General features: G+C 56.6%; 2 protein-coding genes across 2 annotated transcripts; one reads left to right on the forward strand and one right to left on the reverse strand.

Annotated features, from left to right (window-relative positions):
- Positions 1–1,658: 1,658 nt before the first annotated feature.
- Positions 1,659–6,990, reverse strand: LOC121152054 (zinc finger protein 205-like). The gene is made up of 7 exons (XM_040973973.1): positions 6,956–6,990; positions 6,447–6,561; positions 5,008–5,194; positions 4,655–4,746; positions 4,008–4,128; positions 2,966–3,055; positions 1,659–2,775 (listed from the first exon to the last, which is right to left on the reverse strand). The coding sequence occupies exons 2-7, from the start codon at positions 6,501–6,503 to the stop codon at positions 1,745–1,747; spliced, it is 1,578 nt and encodes a 525-aa protein (XP_040829907.1). The 5' UTR covers positions 6,504–6,561; positions 6,956–6,990; the 3' UTR covers positions 1,659–1,744.
- Positions 6,991–13,142: 6,152 nt separating this feature from the next.
- Positions 13,143–16,759, forward strand: LOC121151889 (zinc finger and SCAN domain-containing protein 10-like). The gene is made up of 3 exons (XM_040973743.1): positions 13,143–13,538; positions 14,270–14,327; positions 15,234–16,759. Exons 1-3 carry the CDS (start codon positions 13,143–13,145, stop codon positions 16,757–16,759), a joined length of 1,980 nt encoding a protein of 659 aa, XP_040829677.1.
- Positions 16,760–19,938: the final 3,179 nt, after the last annotated feature.

Below are 19,938 nucleotides of genomic sequence, written 5' to 3' on the forward strand. Positions count from 1 at the left end.
CAGGTATGTTAGTTACAGTAGGAAAAAAGGCTGAGGGCCCAGCACCATGGCCTAGCAGCTAAAGTCCCCACCCTGAATGCACCAGGATCCCATATGGCTGCCAGTTCTAATCCCAGCAGCCCTGCTTCCCATCCAGCTCCCTGCTTGTGGCTTGGGAAAGCAGGACACCCCTAAGCCTTGGGACCCTACACCCATGCAAGACACCTGGAAGAAGTTCCTGGCTCCTGGCTTCTGATCGGCACAGCACCAGATATTGCAGTCACTTGGGGAGTGAAACATTGGCTGGAAGATCTTCCTCTCCATCTCGCCTCTTCTCTGTATATCTCACTTTACAATAAAAATAAAATAAATCTTAAAAAAAAAAAAAAAAGGCCGAGAGTCCAGTGGGGAAAGTCCAACTATGGCTGAACCACTGGGGCCATGCAAAGGCAGCATCTATTTCCTTTCTGGATTACTCAAAAAATAACTAGCAAAGCAGCCAGCGAGCCCTCTCAGACACCCCACATCCTGCCCTTCCCCCTACAGCCAGCGACCCAACACCTCACATTCTGCCTGTCCCCCTTCAGCAGGTCCTGAGCCCCCTCACACATCCTGTCTGCCCCCACCTGGCAGCAGGTCCCTGGTGCCCAGCTATCTCCATGCCCCTCCCCTCACTAGGTAACAGGCCCAGTGTCCCAGGGACACTGTGCCCGCATGTGGGTCAAAGGTCAAAGGTGTTTCACATTGGGCAGGGTCTTGGGCTCCTCTCTGGGCTTCCCCTTGCTAACCTCTCTACTGGTCAGAGCCAGAGCCGTGCAGAGCAGAGATGCCATCTAGACCAGCTCTGTCCCCCTGCCTAGCAGCTGTAACTGTGGTTCTGTCTGACATCTGCCGACTTCGAGCCATGGCACAGTTGGGAGCAGCTGGGGCTATGGCTGCCCAGGCGCCCTGGGATCCAGGAGCTGGATGGGCTATCCAGCCTCCCTGATGCAGTCCAGCGGTCAGCTGGTGGCAGGCTGAATGTCCTCTTAGAGACTGAGCCCATCCCTTGGGGAGGTGGGGAATGTGAAATAAGATTGGGATATGGGAACCAGAGAAGGTAAAAGCCAGTGGAAGACCAGGAATAAAACAGCCAGGAAGGACAGGCGGGGCAAATTAGGAAGGGCATATGCCAAGGTGCCAAGAAGGTGTCAGGCAGCAGAGAGGAGGCGGTGGCTGCAAAATGGACCAGAACTCTGAGATAGTACCTGAGATGGGGAAATATGGGCCCTTCCCTACTCCTGGTGCCCAGAGAGGGCCGAGTCCAGGTGTGCCCCTTGGAACCAGCATCAACAAGAGCCCAACGGTGGCCCCTGATCTCAAAAGTGGCCAGCAGGATGTGCACTTCTGAACCCGGGTACTTAAGCCTGTTGGTAGACTTGTGGCCCCAGCACTCTGAGACCAGCCTTAGTTAAGTAAAGGCACCCAAACCCTAGAAGATTCAGGGGACAATTCAGGGTCTGTGGAGCTTAGCCCAGAAGCCCCCTGTCCTGCAGGGCTCAACGAGACAGCTGTGGCCATCGCAGGAATTCCAAGGCCTTTAATGTACACCACCAGGGCCTGCTGCACCTCACTCCACTTTCGTCTCCATGCCCCACCCCATGGCCCGTTCCTCCCCAGCTCCCAGCCCATGCCCCTGTCCACCAGGTGTCAAGGCCCTCACTCCTCTCTGGACCTTAACTCCAATTGGGCAGTCCCAGGTCCCCCCAGTCCCTGTCTTGGCCTCTTAGGTGGGGGCAGGCAGAGGTGCAGCCAGTGCCCCTGCCGCTGCAGCACCCAGCATCAGCATGGCCAGGGCCTTGGGCCCCGTGGTGTGGATCTTCTCGTGCCGGTGCAGGTTGGAGCGCCGGCTGAAGCTCTTGCCACACAATGGGCAGGAGTAAGGCCGCACGCCACGGTGCGTGCGCTGATGGGCGGTGAGGTGCGAGCTGTGGCTGAAGCTCTTGCCACAATCAAGGCAGTGGTAGGGCTTCTCACCCGTGTGTGTGCGGTTGTGGGCAATGAGATTGGAGCGCTGGCTGAAGCACTTGCCACACTCGGGGCACGGGTAGGGCTTGACCCCTGTGTGGGTGCGCTGGTGGGTGACCAGCGCCGAGCTCTGTGTAAAGCACTTGCCACAGATGGGGCACTTGTGCGGCTTGGCACCCGTGTGAGTGCCTTGGTGGGTGACCAGGTCTGAACGGCGCGTGAAGCGCTTGGCGCAGCAGTCGCACACATAGGGCTTCTCGCCGGTGTGGATGCGCTGGTGCTGGATGAGGGTTGAGTGGTGGCTGAAGCTCTTCCAGCAGGCTGGGCAGGTGTAGGGCTTCTCGCCGGTGTGGATGATCTGGTGCTGGATGAGGTGTGAGCTGCGGCCGAAGCGCTTGCCGCAGTCTGTGCAGGCGTAGGGCTTCTCGCCAGTGTGCGTGCGCCGGTGGGTCACCAGGTGTGAGTGCCAGCTGAAGCCCTTGCCGCACTGCTCACACCTGTAGGTTTTTTTGCCCAGCTCACTGTCAGGACCCAGCTCATCCTCGCCACTCTCTGAGATGCCTTTCTCCTCGCTGGGTTTCTCGTGGATATGGCCTTCCTGGGGCTTCTGGCCTGGCTTTGGCTGTGTCTCTTCAAGGGGACCAGGCTCCGCGGCACCTGGACCACCAGTTGCTTTGTGCCCGCCCTGCAGGATGCCCCCTGGGGCTGCCACTCTGCTCCGGAAGGGCTTCACGTCGCCAGGGGCTGCCGCAAAGGGGGCAAAAGCCTCCTGCCCTGCCTCCAGGGGTTCTGGAGAAACAGAGGGTGTCGCAGAAGGACTGGCAGGGATATGAGGTGCAGGGCTAAAGGTGAGAACAGGATGCTGGGAGAGGAGGGGCAGGACCCTGAGGGAGACCCTGGAAGCAAGACTTGTCTACAGAAGAGGGGTCTGGAGTGGGTTTGCACCCTCAGAACAAGCCAAGGATTCAGGAGCTCTCACCTGCACATGTGTCTCTCTCCTCTCCAGAGCTGGAGGCCTCGCCTTTCCTCTGCACGTGGGCAGCGCAGAAAGGCCTGCAGAAGGAAAAGCCTGCGAAACACAGGCTGCACTCAGGCTGAACCATCCCAGATGAAAGAGGGGGGCAGCTCCCGGAGCCAGTGGGCAAAGTGGGCTCCAAACTCCCCCTGGACCCAGGGTCTCAGCCAGAGGATGGGCTCATGCTTCTGTCTGTCTCAACACAGGGGAGCTGGGCCAGGTCAGGGGAAGACAGCTCCCTCTGGCAACAGCACCAGGTGGTGGGCCCAGCAAGGGCAGGGACAGGACGGGACAGGGCAGGCAGGCAAACAGGCCAAAAACCTGACAACCAGGAAGTCAGGGACCAAGGCCCCATGTGAGCACTGCGGGGAGCTGTGGCCAGGTCAGGAAGACAGCAGCAGACCTCCAAGACCCATGGGGAGGAAAGGAAGGCTTTGGGCCCAGAGTGGTTCCTGCACCTGGACACATGTACCAAGTCCCCCAGCTGATCTCCTGGGACATGCCTGGACATGCCCCTCAGTCCTGGGGAGCATTAGCAAATTGGTGAAAAAAACAGGGAAAATTAAAGGGCTGGGTGGGGCAGATGGTATGATCCAGCAGGGGACTGGAGGTTGCCAGGGTGGCTACAGGCAGAACTGCCAGGCCCTTGGCGGTTCTGTGTGGACGCACAGATGTGCCTGGCTGAATACTGAATCAAGGCCTGGATGCCAACACTGGTTTCTGTTTTGTTTCAACATAAGTCTTCACAACAAGCTGCCCAGAAAATGAATCTAAAAGGGAATCAAAAGGCCTAGGACTTCAACGCTTACCCTCAGAGGAACCTACCGTGGCAGCCACACGTGGCAGCTAGACTGGAGTCTGAGCTGCTCTGGCCACACCTTAGGAGCTCCACAGGCACACTGGGCTAGCAGCTCCCATGCCCACACAGACACTGTAGAAAGTTCTGGAGAGTAATGCAGGAGATGGGGAAGGGGCAGGAGGGAGCAACCCCAGGACAAGCCCTTACCCAAGGCCATCCCATTCCTCTTCTGTCGCACATCCCTGTAGAAGTCCTGCTGTGTGTTGTCCAGTTGACCCCACTCCTCCCGGGACAGGTACAGGGCCACGTCCTCAAAAGTCACTGGCATCTGAACACAAAATGGCCACCCTACAGGACACGCTGTGGAGGGGCACAGCGGGGCCCAGACACGGCAAGACCCACCACCCAACCCTGCTGTCCCCAGTAAGGCCTGCCCCTTGGTTTGCCTGCTGAGGTGGGGAGCCATCCACTCAATCTGGCTTTTTAGGGGTCAAGTGGGGAGGGGGACAAAGCGGAATTTCAGGGACCACAGCCAAAGCACAGGAGCTCCACATTCAGCTCAGACCCCAGAGTCACAGTGGGAGACCCTCAAAAAATCTGCATTTACGCATTTCCTACAGCCTGCCCTGGTCTGACTGGGCCTTGAGCCAGGACAGGGGAGTTCCAGCATGGCCACCAGAGCACGGGCTGCGCCTCCAAGCCATGGGTGGGGCCGAGGGGAACCGGGAAATTTGATAGGGACCCGCTTTACAAATAGGGCCAGTGCTGCAGGAGGCGCTGGGCACCACTTAGGGGCCAAGATCAGTGCCCTGCCTGGTCCCTGGAGTAAATGGGAGACAGTGGTGGTTGCTCACCTGGGACCAGGCGGTGAGGAGTGCGGCGGCCATTTGCCGGTCTCTGGTCCTCCCCTCACGGGAGAGCACGGGGAGCAGGGGGGAGGGCAGGGCTGCAGGAGGAAGGCGTCCACAGAGAGCATCACTGCTGCCTTTAATCCCACCCCGGCCCCACCCAGGAAGAGGCCAAGCGCTCTAGGCTGTGGAGGACATGGTGGACAGTCAGGTGGGCAGACCTGGGCTTGTCTCAGTCTGCCCGGCTCCCCTGACTACAGCGAGAGGCCCCCTTCCCTCCAAGGTAAGGACCTTTAGCCTCCCCTGGGCTCAGCCACAGTTGCCTTCCCGGGGAACGCCTTCTCTGGGCCCTCGCCTACCTGCACCAGGCAGAAACAGGGCTTTCTCCTGAGAGCCACGGCTCAGAGGCACCCAGCCCTGCATGCCCTCCTTGGAGGCCTCCTCAGGACACAACTCTTCAGGCTCCACCTTGATGTGTGGCGACTCCCCAGTGGCTCCCAAAGGTACTGTTTCCTCTGGCCCAGACTGCATTTGTTGATTGAGCTCCTAGCAATGATAGTCCCCGTAAGTACTGGAGCGAGAGTGGGTGAAACCCCTGGAGCTGCAAAGCCCAGAGGCTGCAGGGGTAGATCCCCTGCCTGGTGGACATACCTCAAAACACAAGGCTCATGCCAGGCCACCATAAGGCAAGGCCAAGGCATCCCCAGGCAGTGGAGGTTGGCCCCAGCACCTGGGTCCCCATCATCCACAAGAGAGACTGGGACGAAGTTCCTGCATCTTGATCTGGACCTGGCCTGGGCCCCATCCTGGCTGTTATAGGCACTTGGGGAAGTGAACCAGCAATCAATTCTCTCTCATTGCTTTTCTTTCTTTCCTTTTTTTTTTTTTTAAGATTTATTTTTATTGGAAAGGCAGATATACAGAGAGGAGGAGAGACAGGAAGATCTCCCTTCCGATGATTCACTCCCCAAGTGACCACAACAGCCAGTGCTTCGCCGATCCAAAGCCAGGAGCCAGGAACTTCTTCCTGGTCTCCCACATGGGTGCAGGGTCCCAAGGCTTTGGGCCGTCCTCAATTGCTTTCCTATTGTTGTGGGTGTTCTCATTCCTTGTATCAGTCACAGCCCATCACGGGCTGTTGCTCACAGCCTCTTGGACCCAGTCCTTTCCTTCAGGCTCCTTAAGGACCTGGCCAGGCAGGTGGGCAGCAGGTGCATGGCCCACATCTCACAGATGACATACCTGGCCCGCAGCTGACTCAGATTCCTGGCTCTAAGATTGCAGACCTGGGTTCCCTCTGCAGGCGGTAATTACACACACACACACACACACACACACTCCCTGAAGGTGGTAATTACACACACACACACACACACACACACACACACACACACTCCCTGAAGGTGGTAATTACACACACACACACACAGCCATGGTGCAGGAAGGACTGAGAGCTCACACTGCAAGACATGAGGCGATAGATACAGTCCCAGGTAACAGGGACTAGGGAGGTGGCATGAGGCCTCTCTGTGTGCCCTGGGCACTATTCAGACAGACATGCCTACCCATCAGATCGCCAGGGAGCCCCCGTGCTGTCCTCCAGGCCACTGAAGACAGAATTCAACAAGTCAAGCTAAACAGCTGTATGGCAAATTCCAGCCCATCAAGTAGTTCCCATCATGCCACCTCCTGGTCAGTGCCAACCACAGCAAGTCTTCCTCTCCCAGGGTGCACACAGCCTGCCCTGACCGCCCCCCTTCCGCGGCATGTGCCCCCCTCACCAGAGCCCCCGTCATACCTGCTGGGACCCCTCCAGGTCCCAGGCAGCCTGGCTGCCGCCACCATCTGCAGACATCTTTGCTGTCAGATCAGGAAAATCAAATGAGGTGTTTCTTCCACAGTTTCACTACCTCCTGTGGGAAGATCCCTGTTTTGTATGACCGCCCCCCCCCCCCCCGAAGCAAGAGCCCCACATCTCAGCATAGCCCGTAGGGAAAGCTGGGATTACACAGCAAACAGCAATTCTTGCAGGCAATGCTTTCGAAGGGTGCTGGGAGGGAGGGCCACCTGTCCCAGGTCCACTCACATGACTCTGCGCCCCATGTGGGATCCACTCCCAGCAACTGCCTCCCTGGCACTGCACCCCCACCTCCCTCACTCAGGCGGGAGTGTCCTTCCCAAACCCAGCTTCAGGCTCCCTTCTCTCCCGCCAGCCTGAAGCTTCCACCTTAGACCCCGTTCCCCTTGCACGCAGGTTGCTGTGGCAGTCTCAACATCCAGGGTCCCTCCCCAGCATCCTCTGCTCACCAGAGTGGAGGCAGAGCCGGAACCTGGGGCAGCAGGGAGCCCCTCCCCTGGGAAGGCAGTCTCCGCAGCCTGCAGGGGTGGGTGGGGGAGCCGGGTGGAAACTGGGATTAGGGACAACAGGAAGTCCCTCCCTGATCCCATTCCCCCGTGCAGCTGCAGCCCAATAGGGTTCCTGGCTTTGAGGGTTCCGGGCCTGGGGTCCTCAGTAGAGGTTGCACCGGCTCTGGATGACAAACTGACCCTCAGGTCTGCGAAACAGGCTCATGCCCGTGGCTATACTTAGCACACACTCAATGATCCCAGTAAAACAGGAAAAGGAAGAGATGCATGCTGTGGAAAGATACTGTAACTTTATGGCATGGCTTTCACCCCACAGGAGAATGGGCATTTTAGCTGGGGGCAATGGACAGGACCAGTGTCTATGGGATGTAAGGCCTCCCTGCAGGGACCTGGCATTCATTTACCAGCCAAGACCTGGATCCCCTTAAAGCCGGAGAATGCTCTCTCAAGAAGGAACAGGGGAAACGGGCTAGGGGATCCTGGAGCCCAATCCTCAGAGATGGGTACATCGGCCGGCCGGACCCTCTCAGCTCAGGGGCAGAGGGGCGGAGAGGCAGGCAGCCCTCCACAGGCTCTCAGATCCTCAGCAGCTCCATCCGCTCAGGCCCAAGGTGGGCAGGTGGGAGACTGCACCTCACTTACCAGTGTGCCATGGGGTTGAGTGTAAGGGAGTGAACTCAGCAGAGTCAGGTCCTGGAAGGTGTGTTCAGGAAACACTGCCAGCTACTGCCTGTGGAAGTCACTGCCCTGTGGGCACCTCTCCATCTGGCAAGCCAGGCACACTGTGCACCAGGGTCCTTGCATGGGCTTATTATTATTTTTTTTTTTTTAACAAAAGCTTAGTTGCTTTTCCTCTCTGGAAATCTGACTTTCCAATAAAAATAAATCTTTAAAAAAATTATTATTTTCCTTTTAGTTGTAAGACGGAAACAAACACAAAGATCTTCCATCCACTGGGTAACACCAGAACTCAGGAGCCAGTTCAATCCCTGGTCCCTCATGCGAGTGGCAGGGGCAAAGGACTTGACCCAACTGCTGCTTTCTCAGGGCATCAGCAGGCGGCTGCACTGGGAGGCGGGGCCTGGGGAGGCAGCACTGCAGGCTGAGGACTAGCTGATGCGCCTCCGCAACAGCCCCCGCCCCCACAAAATAAATCCTTATTAGAATAATTTTTTTAAAAGATTTATTTACTTTTTTTTTCCAGAGGAAGGAGGAAGCTTTATTTTATTTTATTGTTCTTTGATGCGGTCATGTTTGTTTCATGCTTTTCACTATTTTTTTAAAAGGATCAACATTAACATCCATCATATATAACAGCTGAATACAAACTTAACATCAAAGTTTCTATGCAGTTACATCTTAATTTATTTAAAGATTTATTTATTTTTATTACAAAGTCAGATTATACAGAGAGGAGGAGAGACAGAGAGGAAGATCTTTCATCCAATGATTCACTCCCCAAGTGACCACAACGGCTGGTGCTGCACAGATCCAAAGCCAGGAGCCAGGAGCCAGGAACATCCTCCAGGTCTCCCATACGGGTGCAGGGTCCCAAGGCTTTGGGCCATCCTCAACTGCTTTCCCAGGCCACCAGCAGGGAGCTGGATGGGAAGTGGAGCTGCTGGGATTAGAACTAGCGCCAATATGGGATCCCAGCATGTTCAAGGTGAGGACTTTAACCGCTAGGTCACGGCGCCAGGCCCAAAAATAAAATAATTTTTTTTTAATTAACAGCTAAACTGACCAACCATGACTGTGTAATAGTGTGGAATTAGCCAGAAATGTGTAAAAAAATCCTGTGCTGTCCAACCTTGGTCCTTCTTCTGCCCCTTCTGCTTCTGCAGCAGCCCCCCAGTCCTCCTGCGCTGGGGTGATGGCTGGGAGCCTAGTCTGGCCTAAATAAACTACCCTTACGCATTTGCATCGACTTCAGACTCCTGACGTGACATGCACATACTGGTAACATGCATGAAGTAACATTAATGGGCAAAAATTAAACTTCACCATTAAAATCAATTTCCCCTGTTTCCTGTGTCCTTCTGAACAAAGGTTATCAGAACATTTTAGATTATAGCAGTGGGCAACAAGATATTTCCAAAGGAAATTCTCAAGACGCTGGTGCCTCATCCCCACTCAGTAACAAGGAGGCAATGGTGATTTTCTGAGGAGAAATGATGCAGGTCACCTGCAGCTGGACCCTGGAGGGCTGCGCCCACCGGGTCCTAGGTCAAACCCAGCCTGCCCCGGCCAGGCCAGATGCTGCCAATACCCCAACCTCAGCAAACATCAGTGCCCCTATTGTCCCACAGGTTCCACCAAGCACCTAGAAGCCGCTGGAGTTGCTGCCCAGTCCTCCAGCGTGTGGAGAGCTGTTTCTTTGGTTTCTGAACTGGACCCCAGGGATGCTCTGCCATCTCCTCCCTTCCTCCTCTCAGGTCGTTAGACACAGGGCCTGCAGCTCGCAGCCCAGCTGCCCCAGCTTCCAAGGAATCAGATATCTGGCCATGTTTTCTGCCTGGGGGACTGGCAGGGGTCCGAGCCAGGCATGGATGCGTAGCAACGCACAGGTGCGAGTCTAGCCTGGACGAGGGGCCGGAGGGCCAGGGGACCACCCGCTCCACCCATTTCCCATCCCTCCACAAGCATGCTGAGGAGCAGCCGGGCCCCCTCCCTACGACGGAGCTTGGGAGAGGATGGGCTGGCGGTCCTCAGACCCACAGATGCTCTCCCAGAGCCGTCCACCCACGTCCCTGGCGGTGGAAGCCACGCCCCCGCACATTGGACCCGCCTCCCTCGGGGCGGGGAGGAATCTCGTGGTGGAAGTAGCATATTGGTGGGCGGAGTTTCGTGATGCGGGGGGCTCATGGCCCAAAGTGCCTCGCTTCCCCCACCGCAAAAAGTAGGCATGCCTGAGCCGCTCCCCTTCATCCTGGTTGTCCGTCCGGGCGCGGAGGACACAGAAGGAACGGGAACAGCCTTCCCTGCAGATAACGTTAAAATCAAGGAACAAGATAGATGCGGCTACCTGCACTAGGACCCTGGCCCTGACACAGAGGCCGGACAGACTCGGAGGTCTCGGTGCTTCAGAAGTGGGGCGAGGCGGGGTGCGCGCCCGGGATCCCCAAGGAGAGCAGCCTCCAGGCTACCGCCGTAGACACAAAGGAAAGGACTTGATTTTACGTTTTACCTATTAGGAAGGCAGTTACAGAGAGGGAGAAGGCGATCTTCATGTGCTGGTCCACTCCCCAAATGCCTGCAGCAGCCAGGGCTGGATCTCCCGTGTGGGTGGCAAGCACCCAAGCACTTACTTGGGCCATCACCTGCTGTCTCTCAAACATACTAATGAGCAGGCGGTGGGACTCCATCTCAGGCGCCTGAAAGTGGGGTGAGGGTGCTCCAAGGCCGAGGGTCTGACCTCTGAGTTGGTATGTCAAGTCCCCTCCTTTCTTTGATTAAGCTGGGACCTGTTTAAAGCCACTCCCAGGACTTGGGAGGGTGCCTGTTGGACCAACACCTCACTTCTCCATCAGGCCTTCCAGTTCTTTGCACCAGTACCCAGGCCTTCCTTCCCCTCCTGTAGCACCTGTAAGGGAACCCGGCACGTGGAACAAACAGGTGAGCAAGGATTCGGGCTTTGAACAGGCATTCTCTAAGTGGCAACTCTCCTGGGGGTACAAACCCCTGAGGGCACGGGGGTTGTGGATGTGTGTATGGGGAGGGAGGACAGGCCCTGGCAACTACTAGGATTGGAATCCAGATTCATCCCTTTGTCTTCCTCTGGCCCCACCCTCTACAAAGCAGGGCAGTTAAGGGTTAACTCTAGGGAGCCCCGCACACCTGGAGTCTGGGGTTGGGAACTTCCTGTCCCATTTCCCAGGAGTCTTTCCCAAGGCTGCAGAGTCCAGCTCTGGCCCTGGAATCCCCTGAGTTCCCCGCAACACCTCTGCCTCTGCCTTGGGAATCCTGAGTGGTGAGTTGGAGGTGAGCCTGGCTTGCAGTAGCTGGGAGAGCCTACGGAGAGGGGACGCAAGGTCTTGGTGGGGTAGGGACTGCAGCAACCGTGGAAGGGTTGCGGGTCTGTGCTGAGAATCCTGGTGCCAGCCGACTCACTAGACGGCGACGTGGCTGGCATCAAGAGGGCCCAGGACTTTGCCTTGGCTTGGGAGAAGGATGCAGGCTCCATGTGCCTCTGGGTGGAGTGGCCAGCCTCTTGCGCTGAGCCCTGCCCTAGGAGGGCAGCAAAAGCTACCAAGATGGGGTAAATCTGCCATCTGCCTCTGGGGGCAAGGAGAAAGAGGCGTCTGCATTTTGCCCCTTCCCCGGGTATGGGCTCTCATGTGGGTGAAGTGGACCTCAGGGCTGAGCCTCCCCCTCAAAACTGGACCCTCTGTTGACCACATTTCTCTCGGCTCCAAACACGACTGGTTTAGTGTGGGGTGGGGGCTGTGGAATCCTCCCTGCCCCCAGGCCGCCCCCTGCAGAGGTGTATGTTAATGGAGCTTTTGTCCTGGAAACCTGGAGTGGGGGAGGGACTGGCTGTAGGTGGCCGAGCCACCCCAGTTCCACCTGTTTAAAACCTTGTTCCAGCCTCTGTGTGTGGCTAGGCCTGAGGGTTGGAATTTGCAATCTTCCTTCTTTTTTCCGGACTCACCCTGTGTTCTAAGGACTGCCAGCAGCAATTTGCATAGTGGTCCAGAACTACTTTCTTATTCATCAAATCTTGGCTCCACTTAGTGTGACCTTGCTTAAGTCATCCATCATCTCAGCTTGATCTTTGTACTTATCAAATAAAGAAATTACACTTGGGCACCTAGGCTGCGCCAGCCTCACCTCTAGCATGGGTGGGTGAGGCTGGCAGGTGATTGAGGGTTAGTACAAGAATGCTTTGCAATCGCTACTTAAAAAAACAAACAATGAAACAGAACTCCAACAACCTTGAGAAGGCCGTTATGGCCGTGTTGTAGCTCTGCTCACAAGCACTGAATTCATTTCAGGTGCTGTGGCGAGCTGCCCTGCTCTTCTCCTAATGCCCACTAGCAGGCCGGGTGGGGGTGTGGTGAGCCACCACTGCCAGTGCTCCCTGCTGGGGGAAAGACTGGATCCTGGGGAGGCACCTGTTGCTGGTAGCAACAGGAAAGCCTGGGAAGGGAGGGAAACAAGCAGCTGGACTTGCTGTGGAGGGGGGAAGGGAGACAGCACCAGAGGGGTTAGGAGAGGGTTCCACTTACGGTTGGGAGACCAGGTCACCTCCTGGGGCCAGCACATGTATCCTTGAGCCTTAGCACAGTCAGCTGAGGAATGGATCAGTGATGCAGACACTACTGTGGCCCCTGGCTGTATGGGAACGGGGGCATGGGTCCAGGGCACCTGCATACCGGAAGGGTTATATCAGGCCTTCAACCCCTGCCTGCGCTGGAGTACAGAACAGGTATGAGCCTGTTTGGAAAAAGCCACGGTGATGATGGAGCAATTGGTGAACAGGATGTTGTTCTTGTCCCTGGATGCTCCCTGGCTGCCCAAAGCAGGAGTTAGGGTTGCCAGCATGGGCTGGGCAGTGTCACCAGTAAGGACGAGGGGAGAATCTGGTAGTCCTGATCGCTTCGTTGCTGGTCGGTTTCTTAGTTTGGGGCACCCCAAAAGGGGTGATGGTGGACATTGGGGGAAATCTGAAAATAATTTTAAAAATAAGAAAATCTTAAAAATTAAAGCAAGAAAGAAAAGGAAATGATGGGCTCACCCACCCTCCCCCCAGCTCCCACAATTGTGCCCATGTGTGGCTCTAGGGCTGGGCCAGGCCGTGCCTTGGAGACTGGCCTATCCCAGTCTGCCATTTGCTACAGAGTCCCTCCTGGAAACCTCTCCTCCCTTCTCTGCCCCTGTACCGCAGCACCCTGGGACCAGGCACTTGGAGCTATGGTTACTGCCTTCTGTGTCATGGTCCACTTGGGCTGTCCAGCCCTTGGGAGCTGCCTTTCAGGCCCAGTGGACCTGCCTTGCCCCCACAGCTGACCACCCAGGCAGGAACCAGCTGCCCTGCAGGGGGACTAATACAGGGCCTTCAGCTCCGCAGGTGTGGAAGCAACTAAGGAGTGGGACCAGCTGCAGGCAGGTGCTCCCACAGTGAAGGATGCTTGCAGAGCCACTTCCAGCTACCCAGGAGCAAGAACAGCTGGGTGCCGTCAAGCTGGAGGACGACGAGGACATCGGACTGGAGGATCCCCGGCGGGTGGGGGCCAGGCCACGGCCTGAGGTGGCCCACCAGCTCTTCAGATGCTTCCGGTACCAGGAGGACATGGGGCCACGTGCGTCCCTGGGCCGGCTGCGAGAGCTGTGCAGCCAGTGGCTGCGGCCAGCACTGCACACCAAGAAGCAGATCCTGGAGCTGTTGGTGCTTGAGCAGTTCCTGAGCGTGCTGCCTCCCCACCTGCTCCACCGCTTGCAGGGCCAGCCTCTCCGGGATGGGGAGGAGGTGGTACTGCTGCTGGAGGGCGTCTCCGGGGAGGCCAGTCATGCAGGACCACTGGTGAGTGGGGTGGTACCATCCTGGGGAAGGCCAGATGTGGGGGGAACAGGCAGTGAGACCCCTAAAAGACTCCAAACCCCTGCCTGCCCCCCTTCCCAGCCTCCTTCCCTATACCCCTTCCCATCTGTCTCACTCCCTAGGGAAGCTGGCAAGACACCCCTGGGGAGTGTGACACCTAACATTTCCATGTTTTCAACAGGATTTTAGTTTCAATACTGGCAAAAATTTCCCCCGCACAGACGTCCCCTCAGAGCAACATGGGGACCCTTCCCAGGCCTCCAGCCACAGCCCCAAAAAGGAAGAACCCTCCGAAAAGTCTGCAGCCCAAAATGCATCAAAGACACTACTCCCATCCCAGCCAGGGCCCCAAGCTGCTGACCCCAGCGAATGGAGCCAGGCTTCCCAGAATAACCCCCAGGCTTTGCAGGGAAGCAGTGAAGAGCTGCAGCCCCTGGGAGCCAGGGACCAGATGTGTTCGTGTGAGGGTAGGGGGCCCAAGGGATGGCTGGGGGGGGGTGCTGTCTACATGGTGTCTAACAACCTCTTCTTCCTCCCTCTGCAGCGTCAGTGTCCCAGGGCCCCTCACTGTGGTTGGAGGAGAGTTCCAGAGACCAGGAGCTGGCAGCCGTGCTGGTGAGCAGATGGTTGCCCCGCCAGAGCTCTCTGGGCCTCTGCAGCTCCAGCAAGCCCCTGTGCTCTTGCCTAACCTAGGGTCTCTGCTCTGCTTGCAGGAGTGCCTGACCTTTGAGGATGCCCCAGAGGAGAAGGCTGCCTCTGAGCACCCTCTGGGTAAGAGACACTGCCCCCTCCCCATCCTGCCCTAGGGAGTGACCACCCATTCTTTCCTGGCCATGGCTTTTTTCCCCCTCAGTGCTTGTCGTGTCTGACCTGTGTTTTTTACCCAGGCCAATTTTCTTGTTCTGTCACCAGCATGGCTGAGGTAGCCAGATCTGAACCTCTTTTTTTTCTTTTTCCCTGAAGATCTGTTTACTTTTTTTTCAGAGTTACAGGTCTTCTATCTTCTGCTTCACTCCCCAAATGGCTATTAAGGCCAGGCTGAAGCCTGGGACCTAGAACACCACCTGGGTTTCCTCCATGGGTGGCAGGCTCACTTGGGCCATTTTTTGATGCTTGCTCAGGCATGTCGGCAGGGACCTGGATTGGAAATGGAGCAGTCCATATGAAATGCCAGGGTCACAGGCCCTCTTTTGGCTGTCCTGAGGGCCCCTTGTACAATCTCACCATCAGTAGTTGATGTGGAGACCTCGAAATCAATAGTGACCAATGCAGTGCCTGGCTCCTGGCTCTGCGCTGGCCCAGCCCGGCCTGACACAGCCATTTGAAGGGTGAACCAACTGCTGGAAGATAGTCTCTTTCACTTAACTTTTCAAGTAAATGAAAATAAATATACAAAGTTGAAAGGTTAAAAAACTGGTAGGGCCAGTACTAATGGGTGAGGGTTTCCCAGCACTGCAGCCAGCCTTAGAAGACCAGAACTTCACATTTCCAAATGGGTATTGTGATGGATTGTCTGTGGCATGCGTTTTACCAAAACTAAGACAAAATACCAATGAGTATCAGACAAGCAGGTTGGAGTCCCCTGCGGCCCAGTGCTTGGGTGCCTTTCCCACCCCTGGCACATCCTAGAGGGCCCTCAGAAGACCCCTGGCCATTCTGGTTTTGCTTCTTTCCTAGGATTTAGAAGCACAAACCCAGACCAGGACAAGTTAAAACAGGAAGAAGCCAGGGGAGCTTCCCGGCCCCCTACCTCGGTGTCCGAGCCGCAGGTTGACGGGTCTGGGCTGCCAGGAGAGCCTCCTGCGCAGACCCACAGGACGGACCCCAAGGCCTGCGATGCGGGGGCAGGGCAGGGCCTTTCCTGCAGCGAAGCAGTGAGGGGAGAAGACCCCCAAGTGCAGCTCATCTGCACGGAGTGCGGGACGACTTTCCGCCAGCTGGCACGACTCAAGGTGCACCAGGGGCGCTGCCACCCGCACTTGCGCACCTTCCCGTGCCTGTGGTGTGGCAAGAGCTTCGGCCGAAGCTCCGTCCTCAAGCTGCACATGCGCATTCACACAGATGAGCGGCCGCACGCCTGCCACCTTTGCAACCACCGCTTCCGCCAGAGTTCGCACCTGAGCAAGCACCTCTTGACGCACTCCTCGGAGCCTGCTTTCCTGTGCGCTGAGTGCGGCCAGGGCTTCCAGCGTCGCCGCAGCCTCGTGCAGCACCTAAAGGGGCACACCCAGGACCAGAAACCCACGTGCATTCCAGAAGCCCAGGCAGAGGAGCCCAAGGTGGCAGTCATCTTGTGCTCGCACTGTGGCCAGACCTTCCAGCACCGCTCCAGCCTCAAGCGCCACCTGCGCATCCACGCCAGGGACAAGGGTCACCAGCACTCCAAATCCTCAGGCAGCCTCAGCCCAAGCCCCAAGAGAAGGCCCCACGTGTGCGGTGACTGTGGCAAGGCTTTCCGGCGTAGCGAGCACCTGGTGACCCATCAGCGCCTTCATACAGGGGAGCGCCCTTTCTCATGCCAGGTCTGTGACCGAAGCTTCACCCAAAGTTCCCAGCTTATCAGCCACCAGCGAGTACACACCGGCGAGAAGCCCCACACCTGCTCTCAATGTGGCAAAAGCTTCATGAGGCGGGCTGGCCTTGCCCGCCACCTGCTGACCCACGGAGGCCTGCGGCCCCACCGTTGCGCCCAGTGTGGCAAGAGCTTCATGCAGACACAGGACCTGGCCCGTCACCTGCGCAGCCACACTGGGGAAAAGCCCTGCCGCTGCAGCCAGTGTGGTGAGGGTTTCAGCCAGAGCGCCCACCTGGCACGCCACCAGCGCATCCACACAGGCGAGAAGCCCCATGCTTGCGACACCTGTGGTCACCGCTTCCGCAACAGCTCCAATCTGGCCCGCCACCGCCGCAGTCACACTGGCGAACGGCCCTATAGCTGCCCGACGTGCGGCCGTAGCTTCCGACGCAATGCCCACCTGCAGCGGCACCTGGCTACACACACAGGGCAGGGGTCTGAGGCTGAGACCCCACAGGAGTGCCCGGAGTGTGGCAAGACCTTCAGCCGCAGCAGCAACCTGGTGCGCCATCTGCTTTTGCACACAGGCACCAGGCCCTACCCCTGCTCCGAGTGTGGCCGCAGCTTCAGCCGCAACTCGCACCTGCTGCGCCACCTGCGCACCCACACCCAGGAGTTATTGTACTAGGCTAGCCCTGCCAGGCTTGTCCTCCAGCTGTGCACAGCTGGAGCCTCTGACTTGGCCACACCCCTTCTAGAATGTGTCAGATTTCTGAAGCCAACAAGTCTAATACAATCGTGGAGTACCCGTTCCTTTCTAAACCCACCTGCTACCCTTAGCACACATTCCTTTTCACCCAACCCCAGCCCTTATCCTGTGGGCGCCAAGAGAGGGGGGGGGAGGGCAGCTGTCAAAGGACTCTCACCCTGAAGTTTTTCTACTTCTTCCCCCCATTTTCATCCTCTTACCGTGCTGTGTGGACCCCTAAGCCTGGGCAGCAGCCTGTAGCCCTGCCTGGCTCCTCACACGTGACCTAAGTAAAAGTCCAGATGCTAGATTATTGTGGACAGTGTCTTGTTCTCGACCAGGAACTCTTCACAGATGTGCAACAGCCTGCTCAAGGCAACGCTGTGCCCATGTCCTCCACCCTGGGCGGCCACGGTGCCAGTTGCTACTGAAAACCGAAGAAACCACAGGAAATGTAAAAGAGCATACCACCCTTCCTGTTTCTAACCAGATGTTTTTTTTCAGGAAATCGACTCTGTGTTTTGGTTACCTCCACAGCTTCATTGGGAAGGCCTGGACTTGACACCCAGTGGACAACTGACCCAAACTCAATGAGAAAGTCTAAACAGATCTTGGGCACCATGGCAGCCTGGGGTTGAGGGGAGGTTTGGGAAGTGGGGGACAGACATCTGGATGTCGTGAGAACATTAACTTCAGCCAAGTGAGGTGGGGACAAAGTGTCGAGATCCAGAAGGAGCCAGAGTTGGCATCCACACATTGAAGGGCCCCAGGCCTGGGCGCCGGCCACAGAATGGTTCAGGGAGTCCAGGCTTGGTCTCTGACCATGGCATGGGTTAGGAAGGAGAATGAGGCCTGGTACGCACCAGGTAGGCCACTTCCAAAGCCCCAGGGGACAGCACTCCAGGCTGAGGAGAAGGAAACACATGTTTCGAGGGACAGGAAAAGTAGAAGGTTATTGACTGTGATTGGCTAGGCTTAGAGGTGTGGCTAATTTTTGCTTTTAGATCTATTTGGATGACAGCCAGGAGTCTTTGGTCCACTGGTTCATGCCCCAAATTGCCACAACAGGCAGAGCTGGGCCTGACAAACTCTTGACTTTCCATGTGGGGGACAGGTTCCCAAGAACTTGAACCATCCTCTGTGCATTGGTAGGGAGTTGGACTGGAAGCTAAGTAGTTTAACCCACTGAGCCAGCCCCTAGTCTTATCAGATATACAGAGAAGAGGAGGGACAGAGAGGGAGATCTTCCGTCTGATGATTCATTCCCCAAGTGACCACAACAACCAGAGCTGAGCCCATCCGAAGTCAGGAGCCAGGAACTTGCTCCAGTTGTTACATGCAAGTGCAGGGGCGCAAGGCTTTGGGCTGTCCTTGACTGCTTTCCCAGGCCACGAGCAGGGAGCTGGATGGGAAGTGGGGCTTCCGGGACAGGAGATGGCTCCCATATGGGATCCCAGCACATGCAAGGCAAGGATTTAGCCACTAGGTTTTCATGCTGGGCCCCCATCCCACTTTCATAGTAGCTGCTGGTTGCTGCCTGAGGAGGAAGAAGCTGAACCCAGTGCTTCATCCTGAAACAGGAAGAGGGGCTCTTCTGAGCTCCTAAACTTGGTTCACCTTCAGGCCTTGCTCCTGGCTCCCCAGTCTGTGCCACTGCAAGCAGGGCGAGTTCTCGGGTCCAGAAAGCTAACCATATCCACCTGCTGCCTCCATCCTGGACTAGAGGAGCCTCCCTCTAGACACTTGCTGCTGGGAGCTCTGTCTGGGCTCCTGCAACCCATCCGGGAGACCTAGAAGTGCCTGGCTTTGGCTTGGCTCATCGCTGGCCATTGCAGTCTTCTAGGAAGTAAACCAACAAATAAAAGATTTTTTTTTCTCTCCCTGTCTCTGTGTAACTGACTTTCAAAATAAGTAAATGTTATTTTAAGAAGTGCACAGTGTGTCCACTCCTCAAGAGCAGAATTTTGGGCCTGCCACAATAGTGTAGCAGTTAAAGTCCTCACCTTGAACATACCAGGATCCCATATGGGCACTGGTTCTATTCCCGGCTGCCGACTTCCCATCCAGCTCCCTGCCTGTGGCCTGGGAAAGCTGTCAAGGATGGCCCAAAGCCTTGAGTCCCTGCACCTGTGTGGGAGACCAGGAAGAAGCTCCTGACTCCTCGCTTTGGATCGGTTTAGCACTGGCCATTGCAGTCACTTGAATGAACCATCGGATGGAAGATAATTCTCCCTGTCTCTTCTCTTTATATATATGTGACTTTGCAATAAAGATAAATAAATCTTTTAAAGTGAATAAATAGAATGCTTTAAAAGAGAGAGAGGTAAAAATAGACTTGAACTTGAGGTGACCACATTAAGGGGTCCCCCTGATCCCAGACAGCCTGAGAGGAGGAAATGGTAGTGGGAAAGCCGAGACTGGGCCTGTCAGGTAGGGATTCCCAGAGCTCAGGGGAAGGACAGGTGTTACCGCAGGATGGGCACCGCAGAGTTCACAGTCTGGAGAAGATTAGCAGCCCCTGAACCTGCTGCACACCTGGGTGGCCCTGGAAGCCAGGGGCTGAGGGAAGGAGGTGCCAGGGGCACCTCTGGACTTCTCTTGAAGCTCAAGGCCCTTGAGAAGACTGAAGTTCCACTCCAAGCGTCCTTGCCCCAGACCCCAGGTCAGCATCCAGCCTAGGACCCCTTGCAGCTCTGCACAGCTTGTCCCTGTTCATTCCTGCTCCAACATTCCCAGCCTGCAGAGCCAAGACCTCCCTGCCCCTGCCCCGCTGGCTGGGGTGCACACCTGGACACATGCATGAGGGTGGGGTCAGTTCCGAGCCTCCCTGCCTCTACTGACGGACTCTCCCACGGTGGGTCTGTGCCCAAGTCGTTCAAAAAACTTTTTCTTTAGAGTTTATGTGTTTATTTGAAAGGTAGAGTCACAGAGCAGAGAATCTTCCATATGCTTGTTCAATCTTCCAAATGGACATCATGGCCAGGCAAGGCCAAAGCCAGCAGCCAGGTGTTTCTTCTGAGTCTCCTTTGGAGTAGCAGGGATCCAAGGACTTGGGCCATCTGCCGCCTTTCCAGGCACATTAGCAGGGAGTGAGGTTGGAAGCGAAGGAGCCGGGACTT

Source organism: Ochotona curzoniae, unplaced genomic scaffold (genome assembly GCF_017591425.1).
Source record: "Ochotona curzoniae isolate NIBS_2020 unplaced genomic scaffold, NIBS_Ocur_1.0 contig_2321, whole genome shotgun sequence".
NCBI classification, from domain to species: domain Eukaryota; kingdom Metazoa; phylum Chordata; class Mammalia; order Lagomorpha; family Ochotonidae; genus Ochotona; species Ochotona curzoniae.

Bases quoted from the DNA above. Each gene is read 5' to 3' on its own strand.
- LOC121152054 (XM_040973973.1), bottom strand. From the start codon at position 6,503: ATGTCTGCAGATGGTGGCGGCAGCCAGGCTGCCTGGGACCTGGAGGGG. The intron at 5,195-6,446 runs GTATGACGGGGG...TATCATTGCTAG, and splicing joins ACCTGGAGGGGTCCCAGCAG to GAGCTCAATCAACAAATGCA. The intron at 3,056-4,007 runs GTAAGGGCTTGT...TGTGTTTCGCAG, and splicing joins GAGGAATGGGATGGCCTTGG to GCTTTTCCTTCTGCAGGCCT.
- LOC121151889 (XM_040973743.1), top strand. From the start codon at position 13,143: ATGCTTGCAGAGCCACTTCCAGCTACCCAGGAGCAAGAACAGCTGGGT. The intron at 13,539-14,269 runs GTGAGTGGGGTG...CTCTGCTTGCAG, and splicing joins CCAGTCATGCAGGACCACTG to GAGTGCCTGACCTTTGAGGA. The intron at 14,328-15,233 runs GTAAGAGACACT...CTTCTTTCCTAG, and splicing joins TGCCTCTGAGCACCCTCTGG to GATTTAGAAGCACAAACCCA.